Source organism: Schistocerca piceifrons, chromosome 11 (genome assembly GCF_021461385.2).
Source record: "Schistocerca piceifrons isolate TAMUIC-IGC-003096 chromosome 11, iqSchPice1.1, whole genome shotgun sequence".
NCBI lineage: Eukaryota > Metazoa > Arthropoda > Insecta > Orthoptera > Acrididae > Schistocerca > Schistocerca piceifrons.
Window position 1 is genome coordinate 108,955,842 of NC_060148.1, and position 20,777 is coordinate 108,976,618.

Genomic DNA, 20,777 nt, shown 5'->3' on the forward strand with positions numbered 1-20,777 from the left:
GCCAACAAGTATTGTACACTGGTTCCAGACCACATACTCCCCTTCATGAGGATCATGTTTCAAGATGGCAGTGACATTTTTCAACAAGGTAATGCGCCATATCACAAGGAATGAAAGTGAAGGAGTATTTCGAGGAACAGAGTGGCGAGTTTCAAGTAATGTGCTCGCCCCACAACTCACCAAATGGGAATGCGATGAAACAATTCTGGGTTGTGCCTCGACTTGTCGTAAGAGCTCATTCCCCGGGCAGGAATTATTCGGAATTAGGTGCCTTGTGTGGGCAGTGTGGTGCCAATTCCCTTCCAGACTCTGACATGTCACTGCTGCTGTCCATTCCAAAGGTGGACGTATCAGCTGTTACATAGGTGATTGTAATGTTCTGGCTGATGAGTGTTTATGTTTTAGTCTTCAGTGTTAACTTACACAAGTGAGCTGTGTCAGGAACTGAAAACAAGTCATGCTAAAAACTTGTAGAATGGTATAGAGATCCCCTTATATCTTTGCCTCATCGAACGTAACAGTTAATGAAAGGAAAAACTTTATACGAGACCTACAACTTCTGCTTCGTCAAAAACGTAAAATAGCGTCATTCGATTTCTTGACTTTATCACTTGGCTAACTGCCCAACATGGCGCGCTGTGATTGTGGACAGTCTACACGTTAAGTGGCTGAACTCACTGCAGGAGAGAGATGGCGACGTCATGAGACTGGGGAGTCGTCTGGGGAGTGGTGGGGGGCGCAGCTGTGGCTGGCCTCTGGCCGTCGTCGCTGTGGCCACTGTGCGGCTGCGAGGAGGGGCCGGTCCTGCTCTCTCCAGCGCTTGGCGTGCTGCACAGAAGGAACACTGCTTCCAAAAGGGTTTCCACGTCGAGTCCAGTGGGCAGATTACCATAGACAGTACTGTTGAGGTACTGTCCACACACAGATAATAGAACACACACTGCCAACGACAGTAGTGGCCCACGTAAGATGAATGAAAGCATTCAGGTATTCATACATCTTACTTCTCCTCATTTTCTCATACCTGTAGCCTAGCATATTACACACTATTTGGTACAAAATAAAGTATAAATATAAGATGTGTACAAAGTTCAATAACTGTGGTTACAACACCGATTGGTCAACATAATTTCAATAGACAACAACGTAAATCATAAAGTAATTTGAATGACAGTAACCCTTAAATGCACTTAATGTGGTACTACCATCATGAGATGGTGTTTGTAGCTCGTATGTTAAGGGGGTTGGACGTCAAACGGACTGACTTGGAGCAGAAGAGGCACCACAAGATACTAAATTCTACTGTCTATATTTTTACAAATAAATTCAGAGAATTTTTGTCAGCATGACCAGGATTCACAATCATAGCAGTGGAAGTTCAAAAACATAACGAAATAATTTTTTTTACATGTGAAATTTTATAATTTTTTCACTTACTATTGGCTGCATTTTTTGCTATAGGTACACTTTTCTTTATAAGTAAGAGAGATTCTTCGATGAATTTTGCACAGCATACAATCCATACATAAAGGTGTATGAAATTCTAGAATTTATTTAATTTTCAAGAAAATGAATGACCTGTTACATTTTAAACTTAATGTTTAGAAAAAACTCAAATTTTGTAGTTAATTATCTCAAACATTACCACAGTTTTTAATAGAGATGGAAAATTCTAGAGTTTTGCATTAAGGAGTTTGTCTTTAATGATACCACGTTGGAAAAGGAATGGGATATTTATTTTGGATGTTACATGTACCTGAGAACAGAAATTTGTGTTTTGCAGAAAATGGCCATTAAAGTTTCTGGCTGCATTTGGCATCTTTTAGAACTGTCCAGCACCATAAAGAGTTTTTTTTTCCATTTTGTAAATCAGTTTTCGTCTTTTCCACATTCTTATCATTCACTCTTTCCGAATTTATCACTTCCAAAAACGATTTACGTGCTTTCACTACACGCTCTCTGTTTATCGCATACAAAGCTTTGATGCAGTTCACTTTGCCCTTAGTTCCAATTTTCTTTAAAATATATATCCGGCTTTGCACACCATCATTAAAACATGTAACTGCATCATAAACATCAACAGCAAGTGCATCTCTTCCACACAAAAATTGGTTTTTGGCAATATTTTCCATGCACATTCATTAAAGGTTTCATTGGCGTTAGAGTGCCGCCATCAAGACATATCTTCTGTGTCAATAGTCCTTTGTTACACGTATGACCATCTCTGACGCAAATATAAACATTCGAATTCTACACAGCGAAATACACGTATGTATGACAGCAGACGTCTGTGGTCTGGCGCCTCATCCTGGTACACGTAGGACCAAATAGAGTGCCTTAAAATCACTGAAATATATATGTTTTATACATCAAACTATTCAGAAAGATGTACTCTACAAAACAGACACATTTTCGAAAAGTCGATTTTTTTTTTAAATTTTTGACATCCTTCCGCTTAGGAGACAGGAATTGGACTATAGGGGGAAGAAACTGGAGACAGGTATCTAAAAATCTCTTTGGGCTCTTTCGTCGCTGTTGACTGTCATAATGATGCGAAAATAAACCCAGAACACGAAGAAATGGGATATAAATCAAGAAGGGGATGAATTAAGCCAGTGATATGATGTTGTGCAAGGTTGTTAGTTTGTGGGATGTCGCTTCCGAACATTATTGATGGCCCAAAACAACACAGGGAACGCAACGCTCTCGTGACGCGATAGCATATGGGGAATGGCTCCAGTTCCGCCCTGGGGCCACGATGACGACAGCCTCAGTGGCCAGCCGCCCCAGGCGTCGCGTCGCCCCCTGGGTGAACGGCAGACAGCCTGGCGGCTGCACCGGGGGTCACCACTGGGTGAGGCGAATGCCGCGCCGAAAACTGGGGTCGACCTGCATGTCTGTGTACACTGTTTTAATGAGGTACGATAGAAGACAGTTACCGAATTTTCAGATGTTTAAGTGAATTTTGCCCTCTCATGGTGAATAGAAAGAAATAGATAAATTGAATCATACCGGATAAGCGGTAATGAATGCATAATGCGGTGAGATGTCATTCTGGCTTCTTACACAAACACGCCATCAGCTGCAGTGTAACTGATCAGGGTTTCAGTTCTCCATGACTGGTAGACCGGACACCACAGCACGTTTATATAATGCCTGTGTCAGTGTCAGACGTTGTGTGATACTTGTGAAGGATACAGAGACACTTTCTACGCATGCGTTATCTGCAGCTGACATAATTTGGAAGCTGCTCCACTCTTGATCTCCAGTTGCGTGGCTGGTCTAATTGTGCAGCAATAAGATTTTGGGGCATTTAGATGTTACAATGTAGCAGTGTTGAGTTGCACATGACCACGAGGGCAGGCATTATCGTTGTCAAGGTTACAGTCTATCACGTCTGGTCAAGACAAGGGAAGAATGCCATATTGCATACTGGGCTCACAGTGACCCCTTTACAACTATGCCTACCATCTGAGACCAAATAATGGTCTTTTATCAGCAATGTGTTACCCTGCAATTTGGTTCAGAGATTCATTTATTAGTATATTTATTTATTTATGTGATTTTCTCAATACCCTCTCGGGTGGAACAGCGATCATTGCAATTTATAAATGACCGACTCATTAGCCAGAACATTATGATCACCTGCCTATCATCGATTAAACGTGTACTGGCAATAGCAGCGTCACTTCACGAGGAATGACTGCTAGTCAGACGCATGCGCAGTCGATGTAGGATCAGCAAATGTGCTGTCCATCTGTAGATGGGGAAGGAGGCAATTTTGTGATGACCTGAACGCTCATCACGAGCATTTCGGAATGCACGACTTGTTGAGTGTTCGAGGAGCGCTATCGTGAGTGCCTTCGACATGTGGCGAAACCAAGGTGAAACTATGTCCAGACGTCATGGGGTTGGGTGGCCGTCCCTCATTACATATCTCGAATGTTGTAGGCTCTGCAGACTGGTAGAACGCGACAGACGATGCAGGCTACAAGTGTGTCTGAACACACAGTGCCCTCAAGACTCCTAACAGTGTGCCCCTGCAGCTGACAACCCATTCATTTGTCAATGTTAACACCATGACATCAGCAACTATAACTGAAATGGGCACATTAGCAGCTCCTGGGCACCTATGCTGTGGGACAGAGACAAACTGGCGCTGGTTCCATTGTGCTCTAGAGAAATTCACCTTGACATTCATAGGTCCAGTAGAGATTGTTCAAGGCACCATGATGGCCAACAAGTAATATACACTTGTTTCAGGCCACATACTCCTCTTCATGAGGATCATGTTTCACGATAGCAGTGGCGTTTTTCAACAAGGTAATGCACCATATCACAAGGAATGGAGGTGATGGAGTATTTCGAGGAACAGAGTGGCGAGTTTCAATTAATGTGCTGGTCCCACAACTCACCAGATGGGAATGCGATCGAACACATCTGGGATGTGCCTCAATGTGGCATAAGAGCTCATTCTCCCGGTGAGGAATTATTGGGAATTAAGTGCCTTGTGTGGGCAGTGTGGTGCCAATTCCCTTCCAGACCATGATATGTCACTGCTGCTATCCATTGCTAAGGTGGACATATCAGGTATTACATAGGTGATTATAATGTTCTGGCTGATGAGTGTTTATGTTTTAGTCCTTAGTAGCAGTTTTCATTTAGCCTACTGGTTACTGGTTTTGGTACACAATATCACCTCAAGACATCCTCTGCCGTGCTCTCGGGAAACTACTATGTACCTCAAATATGTCAAGCTTGTTTTTCTCTTATTTCTTTCTTATTTTGAACATTATAATATGGTATGCGTAAAATATAAGATTTTCACTGTCCTTACTTCTGTCTACTAGTATGCTCCAACATTTATATGGATATCGATGTGGTGCTCTACATAGTGGCATTCGTTATTTCAAATCATCTTGCCTAATTTTACTATTTCATTTTACATATTACTATTAACACTACAATGAGAACTGATACTGTAATTGCAGTAATAAACAATATAACTCTTACAGCTATTGAAAGCCTCTATTAATACTACATCACCATGAATTTCCTCTAGAAGCTACAACTACTACTGTTACCTACGTTACCTCTGACAGTTGTTACTAATTAACTAATTAACACTAATACAAATACTTGTACTGCATTATATTTTCTGACTCAGAGAGAAAGGTTACTATCTTACTGCCTTGTATAGCTTTGCTCTTTCCATATACAGTAGTCTAAGGTGGACGCACATACACACGCAATTTATTAGAAGGTGGGATCAAATAAAAGCAGCCAGAGATTAGAGTTCTATAGTACAAAGCAATACAACAGAGGAAAGTAAATGCAGCACTAAGATGACTATAACAGCTGTTGAAAATGAGCACCACTCATCTCTTGATGCTTTTAGGCCCTGGTCGGTAGGTTGCTGAAGGCGGATCGAAGGTTGGATGCTTGAACTGCTGCAGTCTCATCTGGAGTGTTCTGCTGCAGTTCTTGATGACTGTGAGGGTTGTTGTGATGGTCTCTGCTCTTGAGGTCTCTCGTGCAGTGTAATAACACACTGACGGATCAGGTGACAAAGATGGCCAGCTAGGGCCCCAACCAGGCTGACCTAGGCTAACAACTGTGAATCATGAAACTGTGCATCTGTGATCAAAGGTTCGGCTTGCTGTATGACCAGTTGCTCCATCTTCTTGGAACATCTGATCGCCTTTCCCTCCTCCATTAATGTTGCCACAAATAGCTCCCAAATGTTGGCAGCTGATTGAAGAAGGTGAAACCAGTAATGCTGTGTGCAGGCATTGCACACCAAAATCCAACCTTATGATCGTGCAAAGGTGTTTCGTGGAAGTTCTGCTGACTCTCTGCTACCCAAGGCCTGTGATTCTGTTACTTGACGTAACAACTCAGCTGAAATTAATCTCCATCAGACATAAAGAAAAGATCCATGTCCAAGCCATTCATTGTTATCTCAGTGAATGGACATTCACAAATGTGGAGGTGCTTAGGAACATCTGGTGGTTTTAATGCATGACCAACAGACATGAGATAGGGATATACGGGGTGGTCCATTGATAGTGACCAGGCCAAATATCTCACGAAATAAGCATCAAACGAAAACACTACAAAGAGAGACACTCGTCTAGCTTGAACTGGGAAAACCAGATGGCGCTATGGTTGGCCCGTTAAACAGGAACCCACATTTTTTATGATATATTAGTCTAGTATGTGAAGAAATATCAATGTTTTAGGTGGACCACTTTTTTCGTTTTGTGATTGACGGCGCTGTAATAGTCACAAATGTACAAGTACGTGGTATCACGTAACATTTCGCCAGTGCGGACGGTATTTGCTTCGTCATGCATTACCCATGTTAAAATGGACCGTTTACGAATTGTGGAAATGGTCGATATCTTGTTGACATATGGCTATTGTGATAAAAATGCCAAATGGGCGTGTGCTATGAATGCCGCTCGGTATCCTGGACGAAATTATCCAAGTGTCCGGATCGTTCGCCGGATAGTTAGCCTATGTTATTTAAGGAAAGTGTTCAGCCACATGTGAAACGTCAACCACGACCTGCAACAAATGATGATGCCCAAGTAGGTGTTTTAGCTGCTGTCGCGGCTTATCCGCAAATCAGTAGCAGGCCAATTGCGCGGGAATCGGGAATCTCAAAAACGTCGGTGTTGAGAATGCTACATCAACATCGATTGCACCCGTTCCATATTTCTGTCCACCAGGAATTGCATGGCGACGACTTTGAACGTCGTGTATAGTTCTGCCATTGGGCACAAGAGAAATTACGGGACGATACTACAAGATGTTTCACTGCATGACAGAATGGCGATGTACTTCCAACATTATGAATGTCCGGCACATAGCTCGCGTTCGGTTGAAGCGGTATTGAATAGCATATTTCATGACAGGTGGATTGATCGTCGAAGCACCATACCATGGCCCGCACGTTCACCGGATCTGACGTCCCCGAATTTCTTTGTGGGGAAAGTTGATGGATATTTGCCATCTTGATCCACCGAGAACGCCTGACAACATGCGTCAGCGCATTGTCAATGCATGTGCAAACATTATGGAAGGCGAACTACTCGCTGTTGAGAGGAATGTCGTTACACGTATTGTCAAATGCATTGAGGTTGACGGAAATCATTTTGAGCATTTATTGCATTAGTGTGGTATTTACAGGTAATCATGCTGTAACAGCATACGTTTTCAGAAATGATAAGTTCACAAACGTATATGTATCGCATTGGAGCAACCGCAATAAAATGTTTAAACGTACTTACGTTCTGTATTTTAATTTAAAATACTACCTGTTGGGAACTGTTCGTCTAAAATTGTGAGCCATATGTCTGTGACCATTACAGCGCCATCTATTACAAAGCGAGAAAAGTGGCCAAACTAAAATGTTCATATTGCTTTACGTACTACACGAATATGTAATAAAAAATGTGGGTTCCTATTTTAAAAAACGCAGTTGATATCCGTTTGACCTAAGGCAGAGCCATCTAGCGGACTAACCATAGCGCCATCTGGTTTCCCCCATCAAGCTAGACAAATTTTGTCAATGGACGCTTATTTTGTGAGATATTTGGCCCAGTCAGTGAATGGACCACCCTGAATATGCAGGTCTGCATAATCAGTGTGATATCATGGTCTCTTGTGACAGGTGTTGGATTGATTTGGTAGGTATCTGAAACATTTTCTGGCGCACTGCAGCCATGATTTGTGGTGTACAGGAGAGTTTAGGCATCTTTTTTTACTGGTTCAAAACAGATCCTGTTTGACAGCACTTTCGGATTAAGCTCACACTTTAACACCACTAAATTTGGCAGAAAACAACTGACCACACCGTTTCCATGACTTCGTTCTCACATAACTTTTCACGACGAACGCCTGATGCTCCAATGAGAGTACCATCGCCCCCTTTGCTCTGCTCCTCTCACACTGGCACAGCCCGCACTACAATGTGAACTGATGTGGATCACGTGGTGGATCACATGGCGTGCATGTCACAGGGTGTGGCTATATGCATATATTCAAGTGCAAACCTATCCAACCTCCCAGGCCACTTTAATTTGCTCCACCCTGTACTAACAGAAGTATCTAAGGTCTCACTAGGTTTGCAGCCAGATTGGCCAAGCTATCATGTCCGGCAATATTTTACTGCCTCAAGACAGCATTGCAACCGATCAAAGTGTATCACTTATATTTCACTCATTTTTCTAATCTTCTTAGATACACTCGTGGTCACCTCCCTTAACACTTTTGTTATTGGACCAGCCAGTCGCAGTAATGTATTGTTTTGTTCACAGTCCCTAAGGCCATGAGCATGTCTTCCTCTTCGCTGCATTGGTGTCAGAGACTACTAGCAGATGGACTATGGAATTATTGAGCCATGTGTGGCTGTCATTACTACCAACACAGAAAAGGCTACTACTGGGATGGTGCTGTGAATATAATGCATAGGCTACTGGCATTATAGCAATGAATCACATCTTGTACTGGCCCAGATGAGCATCGTCAGGCACTATGGCGGCGACCTTGGTAGAGGTCGCATTCTTCCTGTTTCCTGGAGACGAGCAACAGTGTTACTTCTGGTGTCATGGTGTGTGGAACCACTGGCTATGACCTCAGCTCAAGACTCATACTGACTGAGGACACTGTCAGCACAATGGTACGCCACTGACATCCCGTGTCCCTATTTGCTGCCTCTCTTGCAACAGTGTTGTGACATCAACAATCAGCAGGAAAATGCTGACCCACACATGGGATGTATCTGCATGAATTGTCTGCATGACGTTGAAATACCCCCATGTCCCGAAAGACATCCAGATCTAACAAGTAGGATCATGTCAGGTGTCAATCCATTGCAGTCGTAGTAACTGCGATATCAAGGACGAATTGCAATGGTTATGGGCCACTTTGCCTCAAGAGAGGGTATAATGACTTTAGGATGTTCTTCCCAACAGGACCAACGCATGTGTCCAGGTAAGTGTGGTTGCAATGCCAAATTATAAATCGGTTCATGCCACGAAGTTCTGTGTAAATTTGATTGAATTTTTCAATTGATATAATGTCACATACTGTCTCAACCTGTGAAGTATCATTTAGTTTCGTTAGCCCTTCCAGATACTTCAGTTCTTGTTGATGTAATGTATATTTAAACATAAATTCCACATGAAGTGATGTTCATAGTCTTATGTGGAGGTTATCTTTCCAGTCTCACATGCTTCACTTTCTGTAGACTCTACCTTCCACTTTTGCAGCTGGTAAAGTCCATAAATTTATGTTCCTCTCATATAGCAATGCACCAGCAACCTACTTCCACATCCATTCCCTTCAAGATTAATTTGGGAGATATATAACCAACAATGAAACTAGAAACTCCATCCACTACATTAATAAATACAGAAACTTTGGAAAAGAATTTTAGCTTAGGAAACAATCCCCATACTATCACACTGAATGAACATAATGCAAAGAAAGATGTTGACATCGATTAAAACAATAAGTTTACTGTTAACCATTGCCATCTCTGCTTTTTAGAAACTAAAATTCGATTTTTTCGCCATAACACTTCGCTAACACCACCCTCCTCTAATTTGTTTAAAGATATGCTTATGTAGCGACAGAACTCACGACATGCCACAGACGGGGGCTGAGTGGGGACCTGTGATCTGCACAGCTGTGATGAGGGTCCGGCCACAGCCGCTGTGCTCACTGTGTGGCTGTATATTGGGGGTTGGTCCTGCTGTGTCCAGTGGCTGGCCCACAGTGCAGAGGTAGACGGTTCCGATACATGTAGTGAGACAGAGACCACTGGGCAGCTGTCCATCTACAGGTAATGGGACCAATACAGCCAAAGGCGACAGTGGGTCGACTAATCCACTAAGATAAATAACTTACCTAGTGAGACAATCAGTTTACACACTGCCTCTCATGAGTTCCTCATACTAGCAGTTTAACATACCAAGTTACAATCACTCAGAAATTAGATTGGCAAAACGTTTAAATTTACTTAATTTGCTACTGTGTCCATCAGATGGTGTTTGTAGGTAATATGCTATAGACTGGGCGGTAGGGGGAACATACAGTAAATATGGTGACAGATACTTCTGAAATGACTGGGGAAGGAAATTCAGAGAAAAATGGAGCACACTATTTGTCATATTACGAAGCTACTGCAGTAAAATTTTCACTTCCATTAAAACCTTTATCACAGAATTGAAACTTCGGCCAATAGTTTTATTTGATTCACACTGGCCACTGAGCACTCACATGAAACAGGTGAACGTTGAATAGTACCTGACTGGGAGGCTGAACGAGTCTATGAGTATGATCAGCAAAATAAGCAGACACATTAATTTTTATATATATATATATATATATATATATATATATATATATATATATATACGCCCAAGGGCTGATTACAGGTTGTCTCTCACTGAAATCAAGAATTTGGTTTGGTTACTGGGCTCAGTGTAATGATACTGCATTAGTATATGTCATGGATACAAGAATGATTGAGTATGATTGAAAACCATGAGAAATAGGTTACATAAGGCAATGCACCAAATATATCTCAGTAAAGATTCGTGAAATCATGCTTTCACATAGAAAGTAGAGAAAGTCCATTGTGCCTTCTTCAAGTTAGAAGAAGATACAGGCAAATATCTGGAGACTGCAAGATAGTTACTGAAGTGTTTGCGTGTGTGTGTGTGTGTGTGTGTGTGTGCGTGTGCGTGTGTGTGTGTGTGTGTGTTTGTGTGTATGTGTGTGTGTGTGTGTGTGTGTGTATTTTATATTAGTGCATAATAATTTAAATATAAGTGCAATGCACAGACAAAGGAACTATGCTACATATGCCAGTTGATGGAAATTTGTATACAGTGTGATAACGAGTGAAAAAGTTGTGGCTGGTGTCTGGACGACGTGCAATTTACAAGTGGTGCTTATGAAGCAAGTGTTGTCATGGAAAAAGACAAGCATTTCCAGAGCTTTGCAAACAATGCTACATGTAGCAGCGGTGTTCAATGGCAGTAACTGTTTGGAGATACGTGTATCAAATGAGAACTATCTTACTGAAGATGTGGCAGCTTCTACTTTTGTCACTTGTAGTTGTGAGTGTGTGTGTGTGTTGGTTAACGTTTGTAATTTCTCACGAAGAAACAGGGCGATGAATTTACGATTGACATAAGAAGAGAGGCTTCATGTACATGCACGTAACGTGGATGGATACTTGTGTGTGAACTGGTTGTCATGGTAAGCAGATGAATAGGTACAATGCAGTAGTGTACATAGCTTGAGGCAATGAAGAAGATACTGGTTGGGTCTCGTGACATGCACGCTATTTGAGTTAAGAAGTGGATTTCCCAACTTTACTTCTAAATAATTCAGATAGAATTATATATTTAAAGTTAATGTGTAAATAATAGGCATCTTGAAAACATGGCTGTGTCGATAAGCATTTTCATTCAAACATTGATTTTCGTTTAAAATTATGGAATACACTTCTGTAACAATAAAAATAATTGAGAAATGAATCATTGAGTGTAAGGATTATTATGTGAAGGATATGAATTCCAGTTTTCGAAGCCGCTCAGTAAGTGGTGCATAAATATTCAGATATATCTAAAAATAAAAGTAATTTATGATAATTACTAGTCACTAGCATTGTAGTGAGTATTTATAATGTGATATGTTCATAAAAAAGAACAGTAGTATCTAAAGATCTCCTTCATTTTGACGTGGTTGGGGATGGCCCAATAACTGGAACAGGTCAGAAAAGGAAAATACTAAGTTCTACCAGAAGAAAACACTGCAGGACTAATATTTACAAAAACCACAGGGAAAATTAAGCAAAGACTGGTCAGTAGATATTTGACAGACCCTCCTCTAAGAGCCAAGTACGGAGTTTTCACACGAAAAAGCGCCTTCCTTTGTGTGTCGCACAAGGGAGTGCACTGAAGTATGGCAATATCATGGGAAAGAACAGACGAAAAGCGGGAAGCAAATGTGAAGGAAGACAGAGCATTATGTGGAACTGCCTCAAGCGGCAGAGCTGTTATGAAAGCCAGTCGCCTTTCTTGTGAGGTGGTCATGTGGTGTTTAGGAATTATGTTTTCATATCATCTTCTTCAAGGGAGATGTTCCAAATATGCTCCGATTGAGAATGACAACATATTCCTTAGAGATTAGTAAACTTCAAAAAAGTTTTTTCTAATTCCCCTCGAATAGTTTTTTAGAGTTAATGAATTTTGTTACAGAAATTGTCAGCGAATCCCACATATATACCTAGAAAGTAAAAGGGAGATACACAACACACAAAACTGTTGTACTGATATGGGTGTAGCGACTAATGTGACTGACCACTACAACGAAGATTTCATGTTTTACAGAATGGAAACATCACGAATGGGGAATTTAAAATACCTTGAACTGTGCTGCAGCATTCTAAGATACACTATGTGATCAAAAGTATCCAAACACCTGGCTGATATTGAATTACAAGTTTGTGGCGCCCTCTATAGGTAATGCTAGAATACAATATGGTGTCGGCCTTGATGACAGCTCCTACTCTCGCAGGCATACGTTGAATCAGGTGCTGGAAGGTTTCTTGGGGAATGCCAGCCCATACTTCATGGAGTGGTGCACTGAGGAGAGGTATCTTTGTCAGTCGGCAAGGCCTGGCACGATGTTGGTGTTCCAAAACATCACGAGAAGTTCTGTAGGATTCAGGTCAGCACTCTGTGCAGGCCAGTCCATTACAGGAATATTACTGAGGTGTAACCACTCCGCCCCAAGCCGTGCATTCAGAACAGGTGTTTGATCGGGTTGTAAGATGCAATCACCACCCACGAATTGCTCTTCATCATAACTGCCTCCGAAGTTTACTGTTGGCACTACACACACTGGTAGATGACGTTCACTAAGCATTCGTCACACCCACTCCCTGCCATCGGATGGCAACATTGTGTACCGTGATTCGTCACTCCACACAACGTTTTTCCACGGTTCTGTCGTACAATGTTTACTCTCCTTAAACCAAGCGAGACATTGTTTGCATTTACTGGTATGATGTGTGGCCTATTAGCAGCCACACGACCATGAAATCCGAGTTCTGTCACCTCCCACCTAACTGCCATACTACTTGCAGTGGATCGTGATGCAGTTTGGAATTCCTATGTGATCATATGGATAGATGTCTGCCTATCACACATTAAGACCCTCTTCAACTGTCTGCGGTCTCTTTCGGTCAACAGACGAGGTCGGCCTGTATGCTTCAGTGCTGTACGTGTCCCGTCACGTTCCCACTTCACTATCACATCGGAAACAGTGACCTAGGGATGTGTAGGAGTATGGAAATCTCGCGTACCCACGTATGACACAAGTGACACCCAATCACCTGACCACGTTCGGAGTCCATGAGTTCCGCGAAGCGCCCCATTGTGCTCTCTCACGATGTATAATGACTACTGAGGTCACTGATATGGAGTACCTGGCAGTAGGTGGTAGCGCAATGCACCTAATATGAAAAGCATATGTTTTATGGGGAGTCCGGATACTTTTCACCACATAGTGTAGATGTTTCCCTGGTCCTGGTAAGGAGCGACAGATTTGCTCCGCTTCTTCACCATCACTTTACACAGTATAACGCCATTTATAGGTATCTCATTCCCAGAAGCAGGGGAGACAACAAACGAGAACAGAGGGTACTTTGAAGGAAGAGGTTTAGGGTAGCATGTACAGCACAGAGAACAGAGCGGGCTTTCCCTAGCTGCCAACAGCACATGTCACTGTGGTCTCTGTCTGTGATCTGAGCAGTCCATCATTGTGTCCATCACTAGAACGGAACCTGCAGTGGCCACAGCTAATTTTCTTTTTTCTTCATACATTTCAGGAGCTAACGTAAATAACACCTTGTTGTACACATGCAATTCAATAGAAATGTTGACTGCAAATAAGACCTAAATAATCCACGTAGCTATGGAAATCTTGGCTATTGCATGATTCTCTTCTTGCTAACTTATCTGCCAACAAAATATTTGATGAAAATGTTATTAGAATTCAACGAAAGCATTGTGAGCCATCAGAAAGTGCTATTTCTATTTCCAGTGTGTGTGTGTTTATGGCTCTACTGTGCAATGGTCTTCAGACATCCATGCATGTTTGAAGAAACAAGTACTGCTGTGAGCTACAGCTGCGTGAAGTACAAGAGACGTATTCACAATCGTGAATACAATGAGACCCCAACTGTACAGTTTACTGGTGATGTAAAAAGCTTGATGTCAGACCTGGACTGGAATCTGAATTTCCCAATGTGCAAGTATGATCGCCGAACAACTTCGTCTATGCGAGCATGCTTCAATGACCGACCTAAAACTCCACATATCACCGTGAGTTTCCATGTCGTGCTGTAGAACAATCACTGTAACTCACACAGGAAGAAACTTACTTATTGTTGTCACGACCTTTGCCTGGGCATATGAATACTACTTACAGTGCCTGTGTTTAAAAACCTCCTATGGCATGTCCTTCAGACAAGGACGCATGTCTGAAGGAACAGACCCTGCTGCAGATCACACCTGTATTTCGCAGAAGAAATATGTTTGCAGTTTAAAATACGATGAGATTCTCACGCTACAATTTACTGGTGACACTAGAAGATTTGTGCCAGACTGGGACCCGAACCTGGATTTCCCACTTTATGCGAGCAGTGGCCTTAACAACTTCCAGGATCCAGGTTAGAGTGTCAGTATGTAAGAAACTTTACTATTTTGCCAACATATAGGGTAAATCACCTAATGCTTACTCCAGAAATATTGCGGGTATTGAAAGTGCTATTCATCTGCTGTTTTCATACAGTGGATTGGTAGTCTGGAGCTCGTATTGTTAGCCAATCCATAGATTGTACTAATACGTAGGAGGTGTATTTGTTGTGACAAGATACACTTTTCTAAATAGACCTACTCCTATTGACATTAACAAACGAAGAGTAGCGTAGTTCAGAATGTCAGTGGTGTTTGTTGCAGGATTCAAGTACGAGTCGTTTACGAGATACCGTATTTGAAATGTTCGACATCGGCACTTGTTTGTGGCATTCAACCTGCTTAGTTGCGAAGTACAATGTCTTTATGTTTCCTTACTTCGAGCATGCATGTTCCTTGAGAGCATTTAGAGAAGCTATTCAGTTAGTGTGTGACAATCCAATGCAGACCACGCCGGTATTTGTATGACACACATTATGTGACCAAAGGTATCTGGACACCCCCAGAAACGTTCGTTTTTCATATTAGGTGCATTGTGTTGATACCTACTGCCAGGTACTCCATATTGCCGCCTCAGTGGACATTACACACCGTGAGACAGCAGAATGGGGTACTCCGCGGAACTGACGGACTTCGAATGTGGTCAGGTGATTGATGTCTCACTTGTCATACGTCTGTACGCGAGATTTCCACACTCCTAAACATGCATAGGTCCGATGTGATAGCGAAGTGGAAACGTGAAGGGACACATACAGCACAAAAGCGTACAGGCCGACCTCGTCCGTTGAATAACAGAGACTGCCGACAGTTGAAGAGGGTCGTAATCTGTAATAGGCACACATCTATCCAGAACATCACATGGGAAATCGAAACTGCGTCGGTATCCGCTACAAGTACAATGACAGTCAGACGGGAGGTGACAATACTAGGATTTCATGGTCGAGCGGCTGCTCTTAAGCCACACATCACGATGGTAAATGTCAAATGACGCCTCGCCTTGTGTAAGAAGCGTAAGCATTGGACGATTGAACGGTGGAAAAACGTTGTGTGGAGTGACTAATCATGGTACACAATGTACCAATCGGATGGAAAGGTGTGGGTATGGCGAATGCCCTGTGAACTCTCTCTGCCAGCATGTGTAGTGGCAACAGTAAAATTCGAAGGCGGCGGTTTTATGATATGGCCGTATTTGTCATGGAAGGTGCTTGCACCCCTTGTTGTTTTGCGTGGCACTATCACAGCACAGTTCTACATTCATGTTTTAAGCGCCTTCTTGTTTCCAACTGTTCAAGAGCAGTTCGGGGATGGCGATTACATTTTTCGACATGAAAGAGCATCTTTTCATAATGCATGGGCTGTGCCTGAGTGGTTGCATGACAGTAACGTCTTTGTGAAGGATTGGCCCGCACAGAGTCCTGACCTGAACGCTACAGAACACATCTGGGATATATTGGAAAGCCAGCTTCGTGCCAGGTCTCACCGAGCAACATCGATACCTCTCTTCAGTGCAGCACTCCATGTAGAATGAGCTGCCATTCCCCAACATACAATCCAGCACCGGATTGAACGTATGGCTGCGAGAGTGGAAGATCAAGGCTAAGGGTGGACCAACACCAGACTGAATTCCAGCATTACTGATGGAGGGCTTCATTGAATTTGTAACTCATATTCAGCCAGATGTCTGGATACATTTGATCACATATTGTATACAAGACAATTGATATCAGTAGTAGTGTATTTTACTGCGCATGCACATCTAATTAAACTTTGTGGTGGACATTGTAGGCCTGGCAGTACACACAGTTATCGTTGTGTAATGTAGAATTGTAACTTGTCTCACGCTTACCTGGTGTCTGTCGGTGTCTCTGCAATCAGGTGAGTCAACTCCACAATAGTTTGTGGGTCGTTAACTACAGCCTCAGCCCAGCCCTGCGTCGCCATCACACGGAGCAAGTGCGCCTTTATGAAGGCGACGGCGGCCTGCTTCAGCCTGTTGGCGGAATGCCTAATCGCGATAACACCTGCAGCTGCCGCAGTCTCGACAGACAGCTGGGCGACCACCTGTTGCTCACAGTGCGCTTTCAGTGCCGAGAGGCCGTATACGTCGGCGGCGACCAGCAGCTGTGGGGCCATGCTGGGCAGCTGGGGCACCTGCTGGGTGTAGAGGTATGCCAGAACCTGGCGGAGCACAGGACCCTCTGTGTCCGAGAGTACGAGCTGGCTGCTGCTGCCCTCTACAGTGACGCGACGGAACATGTCCGCAAACACGCGACTCCTGGCGGCCAAGACAGCCCTGTGAGCCACAAGCCGCGTATTGTCCCCGGCCAGCAGAGTAACCACAGCGCCGTCCCCGGCGTCCAGCAGAGCACCCAGATCCACGGCCGTGGCCTCCTCAGCCTGCTGAACTCGTCCCACTGTGAGGGATTCTGGAACACAGTTTCCCAAGGGACAGATGGGAGTGGCTGCCAGTGCAGAGTTAATTATTTTATCAATTTAAAGGCATTTAAAAAGCTGCCATCAGGATAAAATTCACACACAACATAGATTAAAGTGTGTAGATGAAGGAAATAATACTTTTGAAAATCTATTACATCTCCTCTTAAAACTTCCCTATTTGCTTGTAAAAAATGCCACGGAAGGAATACAGGCCTCCTATCATTTGTCTCTTTGTACAATTACTTGCTCAAAGTATCAAAATGGTGATCTAGCACAAAACTAAGAGCATATTTTATTCAACACACAGTCCCAATTTCTGCACTTATTTAAGGAAACAATGATATTTTATGTCTGAAATCTGTACCCCTCTGCCCTTAACCGCTAGCCCAGCATGTTTCCCTCCAGGAACTGATACAGGGGATCAACTAACTGCTGTCACATCTGGAATGACTTTTCTAGAAACATGATATAGAGATGGTGGGCATAGCTTGATGGCAATTTCTCACATATTCCAACATGACAACACCCAATATTTTGTAGGGTAGTGGCGTAACGGCCCCCTCCCCCAGTGGATAAAATTAAATTTTATGTGGGGTACAAACAACTGTGTCCAACTGTGTTTCGCTCACAATACTAAATTATTTCTAAAAGATCATGTTTATCATTAATATTTCACAACAATGTAATAGTTATTACATAAGTTAACATTAATTAATTTTTATTTTCAAATAATAGAAGTAATGAATGACACAATGTGGTGTATGCTACAGCTGGTCAAACGAATGTATGAACTTCATATTCCACACATTATCCTCCTGCTGCACGCAATAGTTTTCACTTTGTACCATGATGGAGAAATTGAGACATATAGATCACATATGCTTCAATATCTCATAAAAATTTCTAGCAAATGACCAGAAATTTCGTCATCACTCAGTTCATAATAGTAAATGAAAGAATATTAATTTCAGCTCAACACTTACTATGTAGTGGCTATGTAGTGGCTATTATTGTAGTGTAAGATGTGTACAGCACTTTTTTTATTATTATTTGTGGCACCTAGTCACACACAAAGCGTTGGCAAGTTAAAATCTTTCAATTTCTGACACTGCAGAAGTAAGGAGTCCAGCAATCAAGTGATTCAGAAACAGTAAGTAGAGTGCACGAATTTTCACTTGATTGATTTTAAGTAAAGGTGCAGGGTGAGGGTGACACAAGTGTCAATAGAGAGAGAAGTGGTGTAGAGGAAACAAGTTTTGTAACAAGTGCATAACTTCACTGCAGACAGTTAGTTAACTTCCATTTTTGAGTAGTCTTAGACGCAATGAGAAAGGCTACATCATTACAAATCAGAAGTACCAATTGTATAATTGACACATTAGTCTGAGGATTAATAAAACGTCTACAAAGCTAAGTATCATTTATCTTTCATCACTTTCAAAAAAAAAATTTTCGAAGGAAATATTCTTCTAAGTGGAGTTTAGTTAATTGCTAAATATGATGACTTAGTGTGTGTGTTTGGGTGGGTAGGGGGGTGGGGCGGGGGAGGTGGAGCTCTAGCTAGTGTCTGTTTGCACTCTGGGATAATGGTCTCAGAAAAGTTGGGAGCCATTACTGTAGGGGGATATGTCAGGGCCAGTCATAGAGAATATGCTATATTTTCAACACACATTTTTTCTATCATTTGATAATTCATGACACCCTACCAAATTGTTGCAGATGGTACTGATAACTGACCTTTGTTGGTGTAAGTTCTTCATTATAAGCTGTTATTAGCGCTGAAAATAGTCACAGTTCCAGTTACTAAGTTAGATGATCAGGTTGATCCTTTAAATGACTTTTTAAATTACTATTATTTATTGCACTTGTTTTCTATCAGCTAGCTCTGAAAATCCGAGAAACAAAAAAGTCCTGGGAAAGACAACATTCTAGCTGACTATGTCGAACGTGGAAGAATTGGAATTAGAAATCTGTTAAATACTCCCTAGCATAACATATAGAAACTGGGGAATTTGCCCTCAGATTCTAGAAAAACATTATACGATATTTGTCCTTAAAGGAGGAATGTCTTAAAATACGAAAATTACCGAAGCCTTAGCTTAGTTGAGAATGCCTTATCAAATAAAAGCTTCCACTGTCTTCGAACAATTGAGACAGGATTATCAGAAAGTCAGTTTGGATTCGGGAAAAAACGAAGAATCCAAGAAGGAGTAATATCATTAAACTTAATTTGAAATTGTAAATACATAGCTTTGGTAGGTCTACAGGAAACGTCACATGATGTAAAATGACCAAATAAAGTTTGAGGTACAGGAGAGTGTAGGAATATGCATAGAGAGTGATATATTATGTGGAAGCTGTATAATAAAAGAGAAGAGTTCCATTGGAGTGCACTCTACACAGGTTCTACGCATGTTCACAAATGAGTCCGGCAGGGTGGTGTACTATAAACAATTATCTTTAATCTATTCAACGAACAGGTACTTAGGAGGGGGAGAAGTGTTACATGTAGTAATACAGGAGAATAGAGCAGGTATGCATGGCATAGCTGTTGTATCTGAAAGTGAATACAGTCTAGGCCCATGCTAGTGGCCTCTGTGTGTATCAGAACCAGAATGGTCCCAAAAGTGCACCTCCAAGGTGAATTTGGATAATCCATGAGTGGACATTGCACACCACACAGTCTCCCATTGAGGGTAAAGTGACATCTCGATCGCCAAATACTGACTCTCAGCACCCAACCGTGCCAACTTCACTTACTAACGAATCCATACAAATAAAAGTGGCCGAGAACAACATGGGGTGTTCGATGGGCATTCTAATTCCCATCGTGTCCCGCGGCTGGGGCATTGGACTGGATGAAGAAGACCCGTTGAGTTCCCTCCACGGTCGCCAGATCTAACACCTACGGACTTTTACTTGTGGGGAACTGGAGGAACTTCCCACGCTGGAGGAACTTCTCCAGGAGATTACAGCGACATGTGCAACGATCTACACTGTAGCAGTGACTGACATAGTTGCGACGAGCCGGAAGCTGTGGCCGAGCGGTTCTAGGCGCTTCAGTCCGGAATCGCGCTGATGCTACAGTCGCAGGTTCGAATCCTGCCTCCGGCATGGATGTGTGGGATGTCCTTAGGTTAGTTAGGTTTAAGTAGTTCTAAGTCTAAGGGAGTAATGCCATCAGATGTTAAGTACCATAGTGCTTAGAGAATTTTAACGATCGCTCGTCATTCTGCTATGTGTATAGCCGCCGACTGTAAACATTTTAACGCTTAAAGTAACCCTATGCTAAGCTGAAAGTTGTACAACATATGTGATGAATTATTAATTGTAAAATAAACACATAAGTAATAGTTTTCGTTTCTTATGGTGTGCATACATTTTTCTGGCTGACTGTATATAAAGAAGAAGAAAAAAATATTAATTAGTTACAAAGTTCGGCGTGTTACAATTTATTCAAAACGTAAACGTCACTACATATATTCGGATTAAGGTTATGACATCTTCGATGTGCCTGCCGTCATTGGCGATGAGGTGGCGCAGATGAATAGCGAAATT

At 42.3% G+C, this 20,777-nt stretch overlaps 1 protein-coding gene across 2 annotated transcripts in view; it reads right to left on the minus strand.

Annotated features, from left to right (window-relative positions):
* Positions 1-20,777, minus strand: part of LOC124720203 (ankyrin-3-like) — an 81,234-nt gene that overhangs the window by 14,261 nt on the left and 46,196 nt on the right. For both annotated transcript variants that reach the window (XM_047245526.1, XM_047245527.1), the window contains one exon: positions 16,630-17,209. In XM_047245526.1, the coding sequence (XP_047101482.1) occupies positions 16,630-17,209 (580 nt within the window). The remainder of the gene's footprint in view (positions 1-16,629; positions 17,210-20,777) is intronic.